This window comes from Nomascus leucogenys, chromosome 8 (assembly GCF_006542625.1).
Source record: "Nomascus leucogenys isolate Asia chromosome 8, Asia_NLE_v1, whole genome shotgun sequence".
Lineage (NCBI taxonomy): Eukaryota > Metazoa > Chordata > Mammalia > Primates > Hylobatidae > Nomascus > Nomascus leucogenys.
Window position 1 is genome coordinate 20,980,501 of NC_044388.1, and position 16,336 is coordinate 20,996,836.

Below are 16,336 nucleotides of genomic sequence, written 5' to 3' on the forward strand. Positions count from 1 at the left end.
TGGTGCAGTGTATATTGAATAGTAAAAGGGACATATGTCACAAAACAGACTTATTCCTACAAATTTACATAAAAAATAAGAAGTGAAAAAATAAACCCAGATTTTGAATGTGCTGGCTTGGGAGCCCAGAGACCAGGCCTGGCTTGCTTTTACATTGTTGTGTGACCTCAGCCATGTACCTGTGCCTCTCAAGGCCTAAGGTCCTCTCTCTGCAAAAGAGGGGGCTACATTAGATGATTTCAGCTCAAATATTCTTGGAGACTCTCATTGTTTTCTAATTGTAAATTACGCTTTTTCTAATAGTAAATAAGAAACTAAACAGTATTCATGTATGACAGAGAATACTTTGTTGTTTTTACTTTGTTTTGTTTTTGAGACAGAGTCTTACTGTTGCCCAGGCTGGAATGCAGTGGCATGATCTCGGCTCACTGCAACCTCTGCGTCCCAGGTTCAAGCAATTCTCCTGCCTCAGCCTCCCATGTAGCTGGGATTACAGGCTCCTGCCACCATGTCTGGCTAATTTTTGTATTTTTAGTAGAGACAAGGTTTCACCATGTTGGCCAGGCTGGTCTCAAACTCCTGACCTCAAGTGATCCACCCACCTCGGCCTCCCAAAGTGCTGGGATTACAGGCGTGAGCCACTGCACCCAGCCTACTTTGTTATTGTTATAGATGTAAGATACAATGAATTTCTCTGAGTTTCTCTTTAAAGATTTAGCCTGCTAACTTCCTTGACCTTTGTTTTCAAACCTCAACTTTCCTGTTCCTCCTTGCCCCGGTTATTGTAAAATAGCCTACACCCTTCCCATCAGTTCTAGTCAATACCTCACATCTGTTCCCTTGGTTACCTGCACCCATTGTTCCCCTCAAACTGCATGTCTCACACGCTTCACCACTGTACCTCACGTCCCCTTCCCCTCCATATTTAGAAAAATATTTGCAAGTAGCCAGTCAGGTCAGCTCAGATTGCGCAGTCTGACCCCAGCTCATGCGGGAGGGACACAGAGGTAGGGATTGCATTAAGGATATAAAAACTGCCTGGTCTCCTTTGTTCTTTGTGCTCTTGCAATCTTGATTGACTCAAGTGGCACCCTTCTGCAGAAGTAAATTGCCTTGCTGAGAAAACTTTTGCCTGAGTGCTGGTTTTACTTTGCGGCACTCAGCATTTATTCCTAGAGCATTTTTATATCCAACATAGAATATTTTATAAAACAAAAACAAAGACTCAGTTTGTAATATGAATCTTCTCCCTCCAGGCTGGAGGCTAGCCACTCCCTCCCAACTCATTCATTTGTTTAATACGTTTAGGTTTTCTTAATCGGTGTTGTTATTATCTATTGCTAAGTGCATAAGTTTCACTTCATTTCATTAAGTTCCACTAACTTAAGTTTCACTAAGTTCCACTTAGTTTCTAAGTTTCAACTATGAAACTTAATGGCTTGAACAGTCATTTAATTTTGCTCATGAATTTGGGAAGGACTCAGTTATGCAGCCCACCTCTTTCTGGCCGGAGTGGTGGTGGATGGAGAACCCACTTCCAGGGTAGTTTCTCCACTCAGGTCCCTGGCACATTGACAGGGCAGCTGGAAGGCTCCTCTGGGCCTCTCCATGTGGCCTTTCAGCATGCTGGTCTGAGGATAGTCAGACTTCTAACAAGACATCTCAGGTTTCCCAGAGAGGGTATTATAAGAGACAGGAAGAGGAAGCTGCCAATTTCTTAAAGCTGTGGCCAGAAACAGGCACAGTGGCACTTCTGTCATATTCCATCAGTAAAGTTGCTACAGCACCCTTCTAGATTCAAGGAGAGGAAACACAGAGCCCACTCATCAGTGGGAGGAGTGTAAAAGAATTTGTGGCTATTTAAAGTCTACCTCAAAGTAGGCTGCTGTACTGATGTCAGTTTTTATTTATTGAGTGCTTAGCAGGCATAGTAGCTCCTTTAATCTTTCCAATAACTCTGTAAGATAGATATCTTTATTAACCCCATTTTACAGATGGAGAAACTGAGACACAGAGAGGCTGAACAACTGGCCCAATCCCCCCCAGAGCTGTATGTGAGCTAGGTTTTGAACATAAGCTGTTTGCACATGGGAAATTAATGAGCTAACTAGGCTATTTATTATCATAACTTCATGTAATTATTACAGCAATAATAAGGCACATTATAAGCACTATGCAACTAAGTAGCCTTTCCATATTCCAGGTAAGCACCCTTCTTGGGTGGGGATGGTCCCAGCTGCTTTTTTGCTGTGGGCTCAGAAGATTGTGCCTATGGGTGAGTGATGGACTGTTCGAGGGCACCTTCCACAGGAATCTTTGTCAGTTTCTCTAGGCATGAATCTTGCAAACAATATAAAAGTCTTTAAGCAACACTAAAAAAAAAAAAAAAAAGAATACCAGAAACCCAAGATATAACAGATTGACAAGACAGTTGGAAGGGGCCGGGTGTGGTGGCTCACGCCTGTAATCCCAGCATTTTGGGAGGCCGAGGTGGGCGGATCACTTGAGGTCAGGAGTTGGAGACCAGCCTGGCCAACATGGTGAAAACCCATCTCTACTAAAAATACAAAAGTTAGCTGGGCATGGTGGTGCACGCCTGTAATCTCAGCTCCTTGGGAGGCTGACACAGGAGAATCGCTTGAACCCAGGAGGTGGAGGTTGCATTGAGCCAAGATTGTGCCACTGCACTCCAGCCTGAGGTGACAGAGTAAGACTCCATCTAAAAAAAAAAAAAGAAAAAAAAGAAAAAGAAAACGGAGGGAATTTCAGAGTTCAGAGAGAGAATACAAGTTACACTGGTGTTCCTGTCCACAGTGTCCTATGGACAAGTTACAGATGGCACAGCTAACAAAGCCCTGTTCTGCGTGGAACATGTGTTTCAGCCCCCTGATGGCTATTACCTGGTTGGTGAGAGAATATCTCTTTCCAGCACCTGTTAATTGAGTGACGCCATGCTGCCCCACAGGAACAATGGAATGTTTGGGTGCCATGGAAATTAGTACCAAGGCAATCTTGCCAGGCACTCAGGTATAGCCTTCGTACATGTAGCCCACTTTTATCTTGCCCAGACTTCAGACTGATTTTTTTTTAAACCAGATATTCAGAGTGAGTCAAACCTCTTTAATCCAAGATCCCCTAGCAACACAGAGAGGAAGCTACCCTGCCCAATAGCAAGGCTGCTTGACACTTTGAGGAACTGAGCTCAGTCCTCCCAGGCAAGGCACACCTTCAATGCTACCTTATCCCTTTAGTTTTCCCTGACTTTTCTGGGAAAACGAACTGCTCTCCAATCTGTATTCAATGCATTCCTCTAGAATAGCTTATTGAGTACTTACTATGTCACTCCCTTTCTGCAGAATACTTTTGGGAATCAACTCATCTCATTTATACCAGAACCATGGAGTCTTCCCATCCACATTTGACAGAGTCGATGAAAACTCAGGAAGGTTATGTAACTTGTCAAAAATCACACAGGTTGTCCTGTCTGCCTCAAAAGTCCACAAATTTGACCACACAGCCCTGCTGCCTCCCACTGATCACAGGGGGCTATATGTATCTGTCCCCATGTCCAATTCCCCATCAGGTTGCAAACTCCATTAGGCCTGGGGCTGGTGCTGAGCAAGGCTCCCAGGACCTAGTACATTCTCAGTAAATGCTTGAATCAAGTTTATAAAGGTTGAGGGCATCTCCAGGGCTCTATGGGCCTAAGAATCCTAACTCAAAACTGGTGTATCTCACACACCTTCTACTTTAGGAAGCATAATGACCTGGGGTTCCTGGTGCAGTTTGAAATCCATTGCTGTGCTTACAATGAAGGTCATGCTTCCACACATGGCTTCTCATCCATGACTGAGTGTCGGGGGGATAATAAGGCAGACCCATGCCTGGGAAGGGGGACACTCTAGGTCAGTGGCTTACTTCAGTTCAAAGACTCCCAAGTGCTTTGCCAAGTGTTCATTAGACACACATGGCAGGTAGGATGTTCCCACTCAACCTTTGATCTTGATCTCCTTCACTGGGGTTAGACTTGCATTGTGGTTTGACAGCTTTTCAGCCACCCCTGGCTCCATCATCTCTATTTCCTTTCACACAGGCGCTTTCTCTAGTAAAATTCTTGCATGTTTAAAACTGTCTTGACATCTGCTTTTTGGAAGACCCAGACTAACAGAGTTGATATTTCAGTTTTTTATTCATTTCCTTCTCATTAATGACTTTACTTCTATTCACTCTAAGATGACCATGTAGATTAGGGAACTGAATGTCAGAGCAGCAAATCCCTCTTTTCTAAGATGCCTTTCAGGAGTGTGTCCCACATACTAGGCAGTGTGCCAAGTCCTTTATATGCAGTCTTCCCTTCAATCTCCAACAGTGCTGTGAGATCAGTAGGATGACTTTCCTATTATCCTGATAGGTCATCCTACTGATGACTGTCCTATCATTTCATAGATAGGATATCTGAGGTTCAGGGAGGTTAAATTATTTGCCCAAAGGTCACAAAGCCAAAAAGTGACAGCGTTCAGATTCTAGACTGTTTATTATTTCATTTAATTCTTCCCATAAACCCAATGGAAAATATAAGCAAGAATAAGAAAAGCTAACACTTACTAGACGCTTAGGTGTCAGGCACTTCCCATGTATTTTTTCATTTGATTCCTGCCACAACCCCACGAGGGAGATACTATTGTCCTCATTTCACAGACAAGAAAACTGTGGTGGGGAGAAATTAGGAGATTTGCCCAGGGTCACCCAGCTAGGAAGTGGCAGAGCCAGAATTCCTGCTGGGACCAACTGGCTCCAAGAGCCCATGTGCTCCCTCCTTCTTGCCTCCCACTCATGGCAATACTGTCCCAGCCATATGGAAAGGTGCTTTACCTTAGCTGCTGTTCATATGGTTTTGTTTGCATCCATTGCTACCCATGAAGGGAATTACAACTCAGGAAAACTGACCTTTTCCACTTCTGATTCGACTCCAGACACAGGTCTAGTCTTATTTCAGAACCCTCTGCTTTTCATTTCATTTGAATCCATATTAAAACACAATAGCCTACATATCCAATGTCTTACAATTGAACACTAAGAAGCCACCAAGGATCATATTTATTGTGTTTATATACAATGTGTTGACACAGAAATTTACAGCAAATAGAAAAGTTACAAACTGGACATATAACTCCATTTAAAAATGACTCATATTCATAGTTATAGATTTGGAAAATGTAAAACCAGCTTATGTGTTTATGATCTCTTAGTGGCAAGTTTACAGGTGGTTTTGTTTAAAGTATCATACAGAGTAACTTTGCTCTTTAAAAATCCTCTGTTCTCTGCCTATTACTTTCCTCTCTCATATCCCCTGGCAACCGCTGATCTTTTTACTGCCCCCATAGTTTTGCCTTTTCCAGCATGCCATATTAAATTCCCAGGAGTAGGATTGCTGGATCATATGGTTTAAGTATGTTTAGTTTTGTAAGAAACTACCAAAATGTTTTCCAAAGTGGCTGAGCCATTTTGCATTCCTACCAGTAATGAATGAGTTCCTCCAAGCCGGGCACGGTGGGTCATGTCTGTAATCCCAGCACTTTGGGAGGCCAAGGAGGATGGATCACTTGAGGTCAGGAGTTCAAGACAAGCCTGGCCAACATGGTGAAACCCCGTTTCTACTAAAAATACAAAAATTAGCCGGGCGTGGTGGCGCATGCCTGTAATCCCAGCTACTCAGGAGGCTGATGCAGGAGAATCACTTGAACCCGGGAGGTGGATACTGCAGTGGGTTCAGATCATGCCACTGCACTCCAGGCTGGGCAACAGAGCTAGACTCTGTCTCAAAAAAAAAAAGAAAAAGAAAAAGAAAAAGAGCTCCTCCACATCCACACTAGCATTTGTTGTTGTCAGTGTTCTGAATTTCCACCATTCTAACTGGTGTGTTGTGGTATCTCATTTTGTTTCCCTGATGAGATATGTGGCACATTTTTTCATATGCTTATTTGCCACCTGTATCTTCTTTGGTGAGATGCCTTTTAAGGTTTTTGGTCCAATTTTAAAAGTTGGTTGTGTGCTTATTTGTGAGTTTCAAGGGTTCTTTGTATATTTTGGATAATAGTTCTTTATCCGTCTTCTGCAATTTTTTCCTCCCAGTCTATGGCTTGCCTTTTCATTCTGTGACAGTGTCTCACAGAGCAGAAATTTAAAAATTATAGTGAAGTCTAGTTTATCATTTTTCATGGGTGGCGCCTTTGGCGTTATATCTCAAAAGTCATTGTGAAACCCAAGGTCAGGTAGATCTTCTCCTAAGAGTTTTATAGTTTTGCATTTTACATTTAGGTCTCTGATTCATTTTGTTAATTATTGGGAAGGATGTAAGATCTGTGTCTAGATTCACTTTTTGCATGTAGTTGTCTTAATTATTCCAGCACCATTTGTTGAAAATACTGTCTTCACTCTGTCACATTGCCTTTACTCCTTTGTCAAAGATCAGTTAACTATATTTATGTGGGTCTATTTCTGGGTTCTCTATCTGTTCCACTGATCTGTCCATTCTTTGACCAATACCACACTGTCTTGATTACTGTAGTTTTATAGTATGGGTAGTGTAAGTTGGGTAGTGTAAGTCCTCTCATTTTATTCATCTCCTTCAATATTGTGTTGGCTATTCTTGGCTTTTGCCTCTCCATATAAACTTTAAAATCAGTTTGTTGATACCCACAGAATAACTTGCTGGGATTTTAATTGAGATTGCACTGAATCTATAAAGTTGGCAAGAACTGACATCTTAGTCTTTTTATTCATGAACGGACTATCTCTGCAGCATATTTTTTCTTTGATTTCTCCCAATAGAGTTTTGGAGTTTTCTTCATATAGACCTTATATATTTTTACAAGTTTTATACCTAAGTACTTTGTATGTTGGGTACAAATGTAAATAGTATTGTGTTTTAAATGTCAAATTCACTGTTCACTGCTGGCATATGAGAAAGTAATTGATTTTTGTATATGAACCTTGTATCTTGCAATACTGGTATAATTACTTATTAGTTCCAACTTTTAAAATTCATTCTGATTTTTTACATAAATGGTCATGTCATTTGTGAAAACGTTTTACTTCTTCCTTTCTAACCTGCATACTTCTTATTTCCTTTTCTTGTCTTATATTACATTAGCTAAAACTTCCAGTATGATGTTGAAAAGCAGTGGTGAAGGGGTCCATCCATGTCTTGTTCCTGATCTTAGAGTGCAGTGGCATGATCTTCACTGCAGCCATGACCTCCTGTGCTCAAGCAATCCTCCCACCTCACCCGCCTGAGCAGCTGGAACTATAGGTGTGTGCCACCATGCCTCACTAATTTTTGTATTTTTTGTAGATACAGGGTTTCATCATATTGCCCAGGCTGGAGCTTTTTTTTTTTTTTTAAATAGATGTTCTTTACCCAGTTGAGGAAGTTCCCGTTTCCCTAGTTTACTGAGAATTTTTATCATGATTGTGTTGTATCTAGCTAGTATTTTGATTTGCTGAGAATTACTACATCTATGTTCATGAGAAATATTGACTTACTTTTTTTTTTGGGGGGGATGGAGTTTTGCTCTTGTCGTCTAGGCTGGAGTGCAATGGTGTGATCTTGGCTCACTGAAACCTCCACCTCCTGGGTTCAAGTGATTCTCATGCCTCAGCCTCCCAAGTAGCTGGGATTATAGGCATGCGCCGCCATGCCCGGCTAATTTTTATTATTAGTAGAAACAGGGTTTCTCCATGTTGGTCAGGGTGGTCTCGAACTCCTGACCTCAGGTGATCCGCCCGCCTCGGCTTCCCAAAGTGCTGGGATTACAGGCGTGAGCCACCGCGCCTGGCCTACAGTCTTCTTATAATCTTTGGTTTTGAAATTGAGGTAATGCTGGCCTCTTTGACCAAGTTAGGATATATTCTTTCTGCTTCTATCTCTGGAAAACACCGTAGAGAATTGGCATAATTTCACCTGCGTGTTCAGTAGAATTCAGCAGTGAATCCATCTGGGTCTGGTGCTTTCTGTTTTGGAAGGTTATTATTGATTCCATTTCTGTAATAGATACGGGTCCATTCAGATATAGGTCTATTTCTTCTTGTGTACATTTTGGCAAATTGTCTTTTAAGGTCCATCTAGGTTATCAAATTTGTTGGCATGAAGTTGTTCATGATATTCCTTTATTATCCTTTAAACGTCTATGGGCTCTGCTCTGTATTGAGGTCTCTTCTCATTTCTGATATTAGTTGTGTCCTTTTTTCCCCCCCTTTAGCTTGGCTGGAGTTTTACTGATGTTATTAATCTTTAAAAAAAACCAAGTCTTGATTTTGTTGTTTCTCTACTGAAATATTTTTTCAATTTCATTGATTTCTACTCTTAATTCTTGTCTTCTGCTTACTTTGGATTTATTTTGCTTTTCTTTCTCTAGTTTCCTAAGGTGAACACATACATGATTGATTTGAGACAGAGTTTCACTCTTGTTGCCTAGGCTGGAGTGCAATGGCGCGATCTCAGCTCACCACAACCTCTGCCTCCCAGGTTCAAGCAATTCTCTTGCTTCAGCCTCCCAAGTAGCTGGAATTACAGGCGCCCGCCACCACACCTGGCTAATTTTTGTATTTTTAGTAGAAACGGGGTTTTGCCATATTGGCCAGGCTGGTCTCGATGTTCACTAGATCCAGCTGGCTGATGGTGTTAAGTACAACTATGTCCTTATTGATTTTCTGCCTAATTTTGTCCATTAGTGATAGAGGGGTGTTGAAGTCTCCAACTATGATAGTGGATTCATCTATTTCTCATTGCAGTTCTACCGGTTTTTGCCTCACGAACTTTGATACTCTGTTGTTAAGTGCATTGGTCAAATAATGGAGAATGAGGTTTTGAAAGAGCTCTAGCTTTGTTTTGTTCCTTCTGGCGGCTGCTAGGCTGCAACAGGAATGTGGGCTGTTAGTTTTCAGGGCTTCTACAGCTGGACAGTGAAAAAGGCAACTAATCCAAGTTAAAACATGACCAAGGCTGTTGGTCTTAGGTAGATTCAGTAGTTTTTCTTGAACTAAATGCTCCTGAGGTTGCTGACAGCCTTTAATTTTCAGACTTCTGTAACAGTTGATTCTGAGAAATTTTGCCAGTTTTATCACGGCTCTTATGAAGAAGCTAATTTTCGGAGGTCATTCCTCTTGCCATTTTCACTGACATCATTTAGCAAAAGCTTTTTGACCATTTGGGCTTTAAAGATGAAAATTTATGTTGGCTTCCATGAAGGGATTTAAAAAAAGACGAAAATTTAATTTTTCTTAAAGAAGGGTAAAGAGAAAGAAATATAAGATTAAATTACTATTTTTTTCAGTGAAAACACATGGACACAAAGAGGGGAACAGACACTAGGGCCCACTTGAGGGTGAAAGGTGGCAAGAGGAAGATGTTCCAAAAACTACCTATTAGGTACCACACCTATTACATGGTGATGAAATAATCTGTACACTAAGCCCCCGCTGCATGCAGTTTACTTATATAACAAACCTGCACATGTTCCCATGATCATAAAATGTTTTAAAAAATTAGTTTCAAATTAAGGAAATATTTCTTTTCTAATTCTAATTAAGACAGTAGACAGGTATTTCAATTCTAATTAAGATAGTAAACAGTTAAGAGTCATAGGGGAAAGGGGAATGAGACAACCACAAGGAAATGAGAAGTAACACAAAAAGAGGAATGAAGCAGAGAGATGGAGAGATGGAGAACCGATCTAGAAGGGAGAGCACTAGGTATCAGCACTTTTTGTCTTAAAAGTAGTCACTAGCCAAGCTTTCCTATCTTCTTTCAGATTAGGTTGTGCTTTGAAAGGGATGAACACAGTAACACACCAGAGAGGGGACTGGTGCTACATTCTTCTGGAGACTGAGGTAGGGAAGAGGTTGGTTTTCTAACTTTGAAAAAGGGCAGATCCAACAACCAACCAATCAGTAGCACTGCCAAGCAAGAACTTTCCAACTCAGAATACATGTTTGCTGCCCGGTTTTGTATCTGGACTACCCACACTGTAAGGGTACCACAAAAAGGGAAGGAACAGGAATAAAGGAAAGGCTACCAAGCATTCCCATGGAAAAGTTGAAACAGCAACAAATTGGTTGGCATCACTTTGGCCTAACTGTGGAAATGGAACCCAAACTATCCTGTGCCAAATGGCAGAGAATACTGCCCCATCCCACTGAGGTAGGGCGGGCGTGGCTACATGATTTGTTACGGCCAGTGGAGTGTTGGCAGATGTGATGCACGCAGAAGGCACAAACCATACTTGTGTGGTTGGGCTTGCCTTCTTGTGCTTCTACCATCAGTGTGGAAACTTCTGTATAACTTTTGTATTTTAGCCCAGGCCCAAAAATGAACATAGATGGAGCAGGTGGAAGCACAACTTATAGCAGGTAGTAAAGCCCAGCCAGAGACCCAGCTTGAAGCAGTCACCCACACAAGCTGATGTCAGCCAATCTGCAGAGGCATGAGTAAGAATGATTATTTTAAACAACTGAGATTTGGGGTGGTTAGGTGGCAACAGCAACTGAAACGTTAAGAAGACATCATTCTTTTAGGATCCACTCCTGAGGGCAAACTATGTTACCTCCCCCTTTACTGCTGTATGCCAAGAGCCTAGCACAGTTCCTGGCACATAGCAGGTGTTCAATAAACACCTGTTGCAGTCAGATTTACATATTTCTCCTAAAAATAATCCAGGAGAATAAAATGAGGGGAACTTACACAATTTAGTGTTCAGTGTGTGTCTCAACTTCAAAATCAACAATTTCAACAAAGACCAGATTGCATGTCAGCAGTCATTAGGGGGTTAAGAGCACCGACTATGGACATGACTGCCTGGATTTGAATCTAGGCTTCACAAATTACCAGCCAGGTGACCTTGGGCAAACACTACTTCATCTCCCCCCCTTTCCTCATCTGTTAAATGGTGCTATAAATAGTACCTACCACACAGAATAGTTGTGTGGATTAAGAGATAATTTATTTCAAGTACTTACAACCTTGCCTGGTACATGATAAATGCTGCATAGGCATTTTCTATTATTATTACCTGCATAAAGACCACTTTGAGAAAGGTTATTAAAGCCCTCTTCACCTGTTCCTCCCATCACCTATTTATGTCTATTTGTTCTCACTTCTATTATCTAATCTTGTACATGTTTCCAATTAGCTCTTTTATATTATTTTCATCATCTTTCTATGCTCAGGATTGCTAAGTGCCAGTATCTACTGTATCCCAGAACGCCCCTCCACCAACTCCAGCAACCATTTAAAGAGCTGCTGATTTTGTTCTTTTCACATAGGGTATCATTTGCCCCCTTCTCCATCTGTTCAAATCTGATTCTCAATGTCAGGGCCTAGTCTTCCATGACGCCTGTTCTGATCTTCCCTCCCAATGTGATCTTATTCTGTACCTTTTATCAATTAATCTCTACCTCAATTACACTTTTATTACTTTCTACTTATACCTTTCCACAATGAAATTAATTGTAAGCTCCTAAAGGACGAGATCACAATTTCTTGGTTTTCTGCCTATTCCCACTCCCAAGTATACAGCAGGCAAGCAATATTTGTTGAATAAATATATTTGAAAATCCCATATAGATAGGTTCATTTAAAGTCTAAAACAGCTTTGCTAAAAAGTCTTTTTTTATTAGAAAAGGAAAAAAAAACTTGTCAATTCAATGCTAGACAGTTTAAGGGAAAAGAAGTTTGCATGTAAAAGAGACAGACATTTGATTTATTGCATTAAAAAACTTTATTTCTTTTAAAAGGTCCAATATAAGCCAAATTAACCCCAAAATGTACAGCTACACTTAGAGATCTCCTGAACTAAATGGCACTGTTTGAGATGAGTGTCTTGTTAAAGGAGGTCATTTGCTATTACCACCATTTCACCCAAAGTAGTTCTAGAGCAGAAGCTGGTATTATAATACACATCAGATACTTCAGATGTCATCTTTTATGCATTAAGTTAAATAAAGCAAACAGGCTTTTCTACTCTGTGTGAGGATAAGAAACACTACAGAACAGGGCCTGAATGCTTTAGACATACAAGGTGTAACCATAAAGGAAATTTCTACGGTGCTGTGTTCATTCATTCAAGTAATTCATGTACTTATTCCAACAATACTGGCATAGTTCAAATACCATTTGAGACAGTACTTTGGGGTTTCCCTTCATTGGGTGCAGACCAAAGGAAGTGGTTAAGCTGGGGGGCAGACTCTCACAGATGGATTACAAAAGTAATGAAATAGTTTTCTTAGTGGGGTGGCATTATTCGCAAGAACTACCGTAATGTTTTTCGTAACAGCATCATTTACATATAAGTGATGCAGGATAGAAGTTCTGGTATATGTGATAAATTAAAAACAGCTTCTCACTTTATAGCTACACCTTGGATTTCATTAGATGTGGTAAATCTAATAGTGTGTCAAATGAGTCCTTCTGGAAATCACTTCAGCAGAAAAGTCAAACAGCCTGTAAGAGAAGACATGGCAGAATGTGCGAGATTCATCCTTCCAACATTCTCAGGGTTCTCTTGGAGGACAGACCCAGGCCCAAAGACAGAAGTTACCGGGAGGGAGGCTTCAACTCCATCTAAGGAAGACCTTTCTAACAGTTAGAGCTGCTCAACAACTGAATGGACTGCTTGGTGAGGTAGAGTCACTTGGAAGTGTTCAAGGTGGAAAGATCACCCTTGTAGAAGGGACTCCTGCATTTGTTAAGAGGTTAGAGACTGGATGAACCTCAGGTCTCTTTCAATTCTGAGATTCTAGAAAATTCCCTCAGGGAATTCAGAAGAGAATTCCTAAAAGGAAAGAGAAAGCACACATATGTATACTTTTAGAATCTGCTTGAATTTTTCTTTTTTCTTTTCAAAAGGTACAATAGAAAATGTAGTCCACTGTCATTAAAATGCATATTCACCTTCCTACTACTAATAATTAGGAAGGGTTCATTATGACTTCTTTATATTATAAAGAAAAGATGGGGGATTAGATTTATAATTTCTGTAAATATTTTAGAAAAAATGCTTAAAATCTAGTAGTCAATGCCCTAGAAACTTTATAGATTTGTAGATAATATGCACAGATACAAATACATTATTCATTAAATACAACTCACATCTGTGTTTTATTATACTCTAAAATATACAGGAATCTTGATGTACTGAAAGAGTGCAAGTAAATACAGTATTCAAGCAGTCACTATTTCTATGTACATGCTCATTAATTCTTCAAAAAACTCACAAAATTATCAAATAGATCAAAATACTGTTCTGTGTTTTCACACTTTATATTCAGAAAAACCAGCTGATAATTTACAATGTCATAAAGTTTCCAGTTTCACAATACAAAAAGGATAAAATGAAATTGGGTATCATTTTGTTGCAATTTATAGAACTTTACCCATACCTGTAAGACCCTCAATGTATATGAAATCATTTTCACTGGGAAAGTAACAGTTACAGTAAAAGCAGAACCACACAAATCTTTATTTAAAAGCTGAAATATCAGCCTTCTCTCTCTCTTTTGCTATTTGAAAGGTAGTCTTCAATTTGGCAGGCAACTGCTTCTCTCTCCAAATAGTGACAGGTTACAAACATGCTACTTTAAATATGAATAGGACCTAAGGCTTTAGTATTTTAAATCTTGCCCAATACAGAAATGCCTTCCAAGAGACTTTAGTGATGTTTAATTTATGAACAACAAGGAATTATTTTCCTTTTGATTATTCACTTTTTCAAAACTCATAGATCAGAATAAACATAAAAAATCCCCCAACCCATGGTGGGGACACAAAAGTAACATAAGTGACTAAGGTGTGCCATTCAAAGTAGAGGGGTTGAAGACTCCATGCCCCAGGATCACTTAGCTGCAATAGGGTGAAATAGTCTACTTTTTGATTTCATGAATTTTTTTCTAGGAAATTCTTACATTTTCAAACAAAAATAGTACTATTTTAAACCCAAACCATTCAAAACAGGGCAACAGCCTGACCCCAATCCATCTCAATGTCTGTGTCACAAGTATTTTCACCCGTATTGCACCCAGTCAGCTGGTTTTTAATTCTAATAGTATAAAAATTGGAAATTTGAAATAGTTATGTAAAAGAAAAAAATGTAAAAATACATCTGCTTTCTCTCATGGTTTAATACAGCATTGGAAGGCTTTCAGATGTTTTCTTAAAAAAAAAAAACAAGAAAAAAAACAACTCAACATTTAAAACCAAATCTCAGCTTCATTTCCAGAAATATTGCAGTTTGGTTTAGGTAATGTTTCATTTAATCTACTCCAGTTTCCACAAAATGGCATTTTATTAAAAAAAACCTTTCAGTTATTTGGTCCTTTTGCAATTTGCTGTGCACATAATGCCTACTGTACCAAACTTTTATTGCCTTTAAATTTAGTTGTAATTTTATTGATAAAATTTAAATCTAGTGTCTTTATTTCTTTTGTTACAATAGTGTTGCTTGTGTAAGCAGGTTAGAGTGCACAGTGTCCCCAATTATTCCTGGCACTGCAAAACCAAATTAAACAATTCCACAAAGAATTCTGACATCAATGTGTTCTCCTCAGTCAAGTCTATTTCAAGATTCTAGAAGTTCCTTTTGTAAAACTTGCCTTTAAAACTCTTCCTCCTAATGTCATCAGATCTCTTAACATTGGCTCACTGTGCGATCTTTCCTCTTAGGTTGAATTTCTACGTGAATATCAAAGTGCCTTTTTCCTGAAAAAGCACAGTTTGAAGCTTTACTGTGAGAACTCCCTCCTCCTCAGCCTCTCAGTAGGTCTCAGAATCGGAGTCGTTGAGCTCATCCACGTCAGTGTATAAGTACTCCTGTTCCCCTCCAATGTTATTGAAACTGCAGTAGGAGCTAGGTTCATTCCTCATGATGGGCAAAGCTTCAAAGCTGACTGTTTTTGAGGTGTTGGTATAACGGTTAATGGCATTGAATGTCAAGGATGATAAAGGACTACTTGATGAGACAGGCATCATGGTGGCCAAAATGAGAGCCAGGCAATCAGCCACATCCTTATTGGGAGCACAGGCCAAAGCTGGGGTATAGCCTAGAATTAAAGATAAAATTTAAAAATTAAGCATCCTGAGACGTATTTCACCAAAGACAAGGAAATAAGCCTAAAGTACTTCAACTTTAGACATATTTTACATTACTTAGCTTGTAATAAATTGCTGTAACCAGGATGATTCACAAGTTTCTAATAAGTAGAAAAAGAATAGCCATAGAAACCTAGGGTGGAAGGAGACCTTAGACTAGACAACAGAAGAGGAAGCGGGCCCAGAGAAGAATGATTTCCCCAAGGTCTCACAACTTATCCGTATCCATCTGAATTCACAGAAAAACCTGGGCTAGAATAAGAAAAACACCATACATCAGTGAATCTTCTTTCAGGATGGTAAGCAGAGATTTACTGTTAATTTGCAGTTATATCAGTGTCAAGATAAGAAAAAATAAAAAAATTTAATTTGTAGTTATGTAAGGAAGCTTTTTGATGCTAAGAAATCTAAATGCGTACAGCTCCATGAATCAGCCACAGGGCAGGTGCTCAAAAGGTATGTGTTGAATGAATGACACTTAATTGTCAATTTAACTTTTATCTTGGGGTCATAGTCTCTTGAAGAAAAACAGTAGACAAACTAAACAGATGAACTTTAAAAACTACTAAATCAAAACAAATATTTCCTTTGTAAATATTCTCTTTTTTTTAGCGGAAGACAACTGACCTTAGTCATAAGTTACCACAAAGTGTCAACACAGCAAACCAAGGAGGAAACATTTGGTACCTCAGTTGGTACAAGACTCGGTCTTGAGGATGGAGCGGGAGAGAAGTGAGAATAGTGTGATGCCAAGCTTCAATTCTACCATATGGAACTTTAATAGTTTTATCACATAACATACATTTGTATAACCACCATACAGATTAAGAAAGAGAACAGTACCAGCATACCAGAAGCCTCCACATATCCTGTACCCTATCGTTATACCTTTCTTCTTCCACAATGGTAACTACTACACTGACTTATGGGGTAGTAATTTCCTTGCTTTTGACTTGGAGTCATAAACACTACAGTTTTTTTTTTTTTTTTTTTTTTTGAGACAGAGTCTTGCTCGGTCACCCAAGCTGAAGTGCAGTGGTGCAAACTTGGCTCACTGCAACCTTTGCCTCCTGGGTTCAAGTGATTCACCTGCCTCAGCCTCCTGAGTAGCTGGGATTACAGGTGTGTGCCACCACGCCCAGCTAATTTTTTGTATTTTTAGTAGAGATGGGGTTTTGCTATGTTGGCCAGGCT

General features: G+C 39.7%; 1 protein-coding gene across 9 annotated transcripts in view; it reads right to left on the reverse strand.

Annotated features, from left to right (window-relative positions):
- Positions 1 to 11,758: 11,758 nt before the first annotated feature.
- Positions 11,759 to 16,336, reverse strand: part of ANKRD28 (ankyrin repeat domain 28) — a 194,319-nt gene continuing 189,741 nt past the window's right edge. For 5 of the 9 annotated variants that reach the window (XM_030816857.1, XM_030816858.1, XM_030816859.1 and 2 more), the window contains one exon: positions 13,065 to 15,093. In XM_030816857.1, the coding sequence (XP_030672717.1) occupies positions 14,807 to 15,093 (287 nt within the window). In that variant the 3' untranslated portion in view covers positions 13,065 to 14,806. Of the gene's footprint in view, positions 15,094 to 16,336 lie in introns of all 9 variants that reach the window. The other 4 variants (XM_030816861.1, XM_012508548.2, XM_030816860.1 and 1 more) reach the window with 2 other exon arrangements.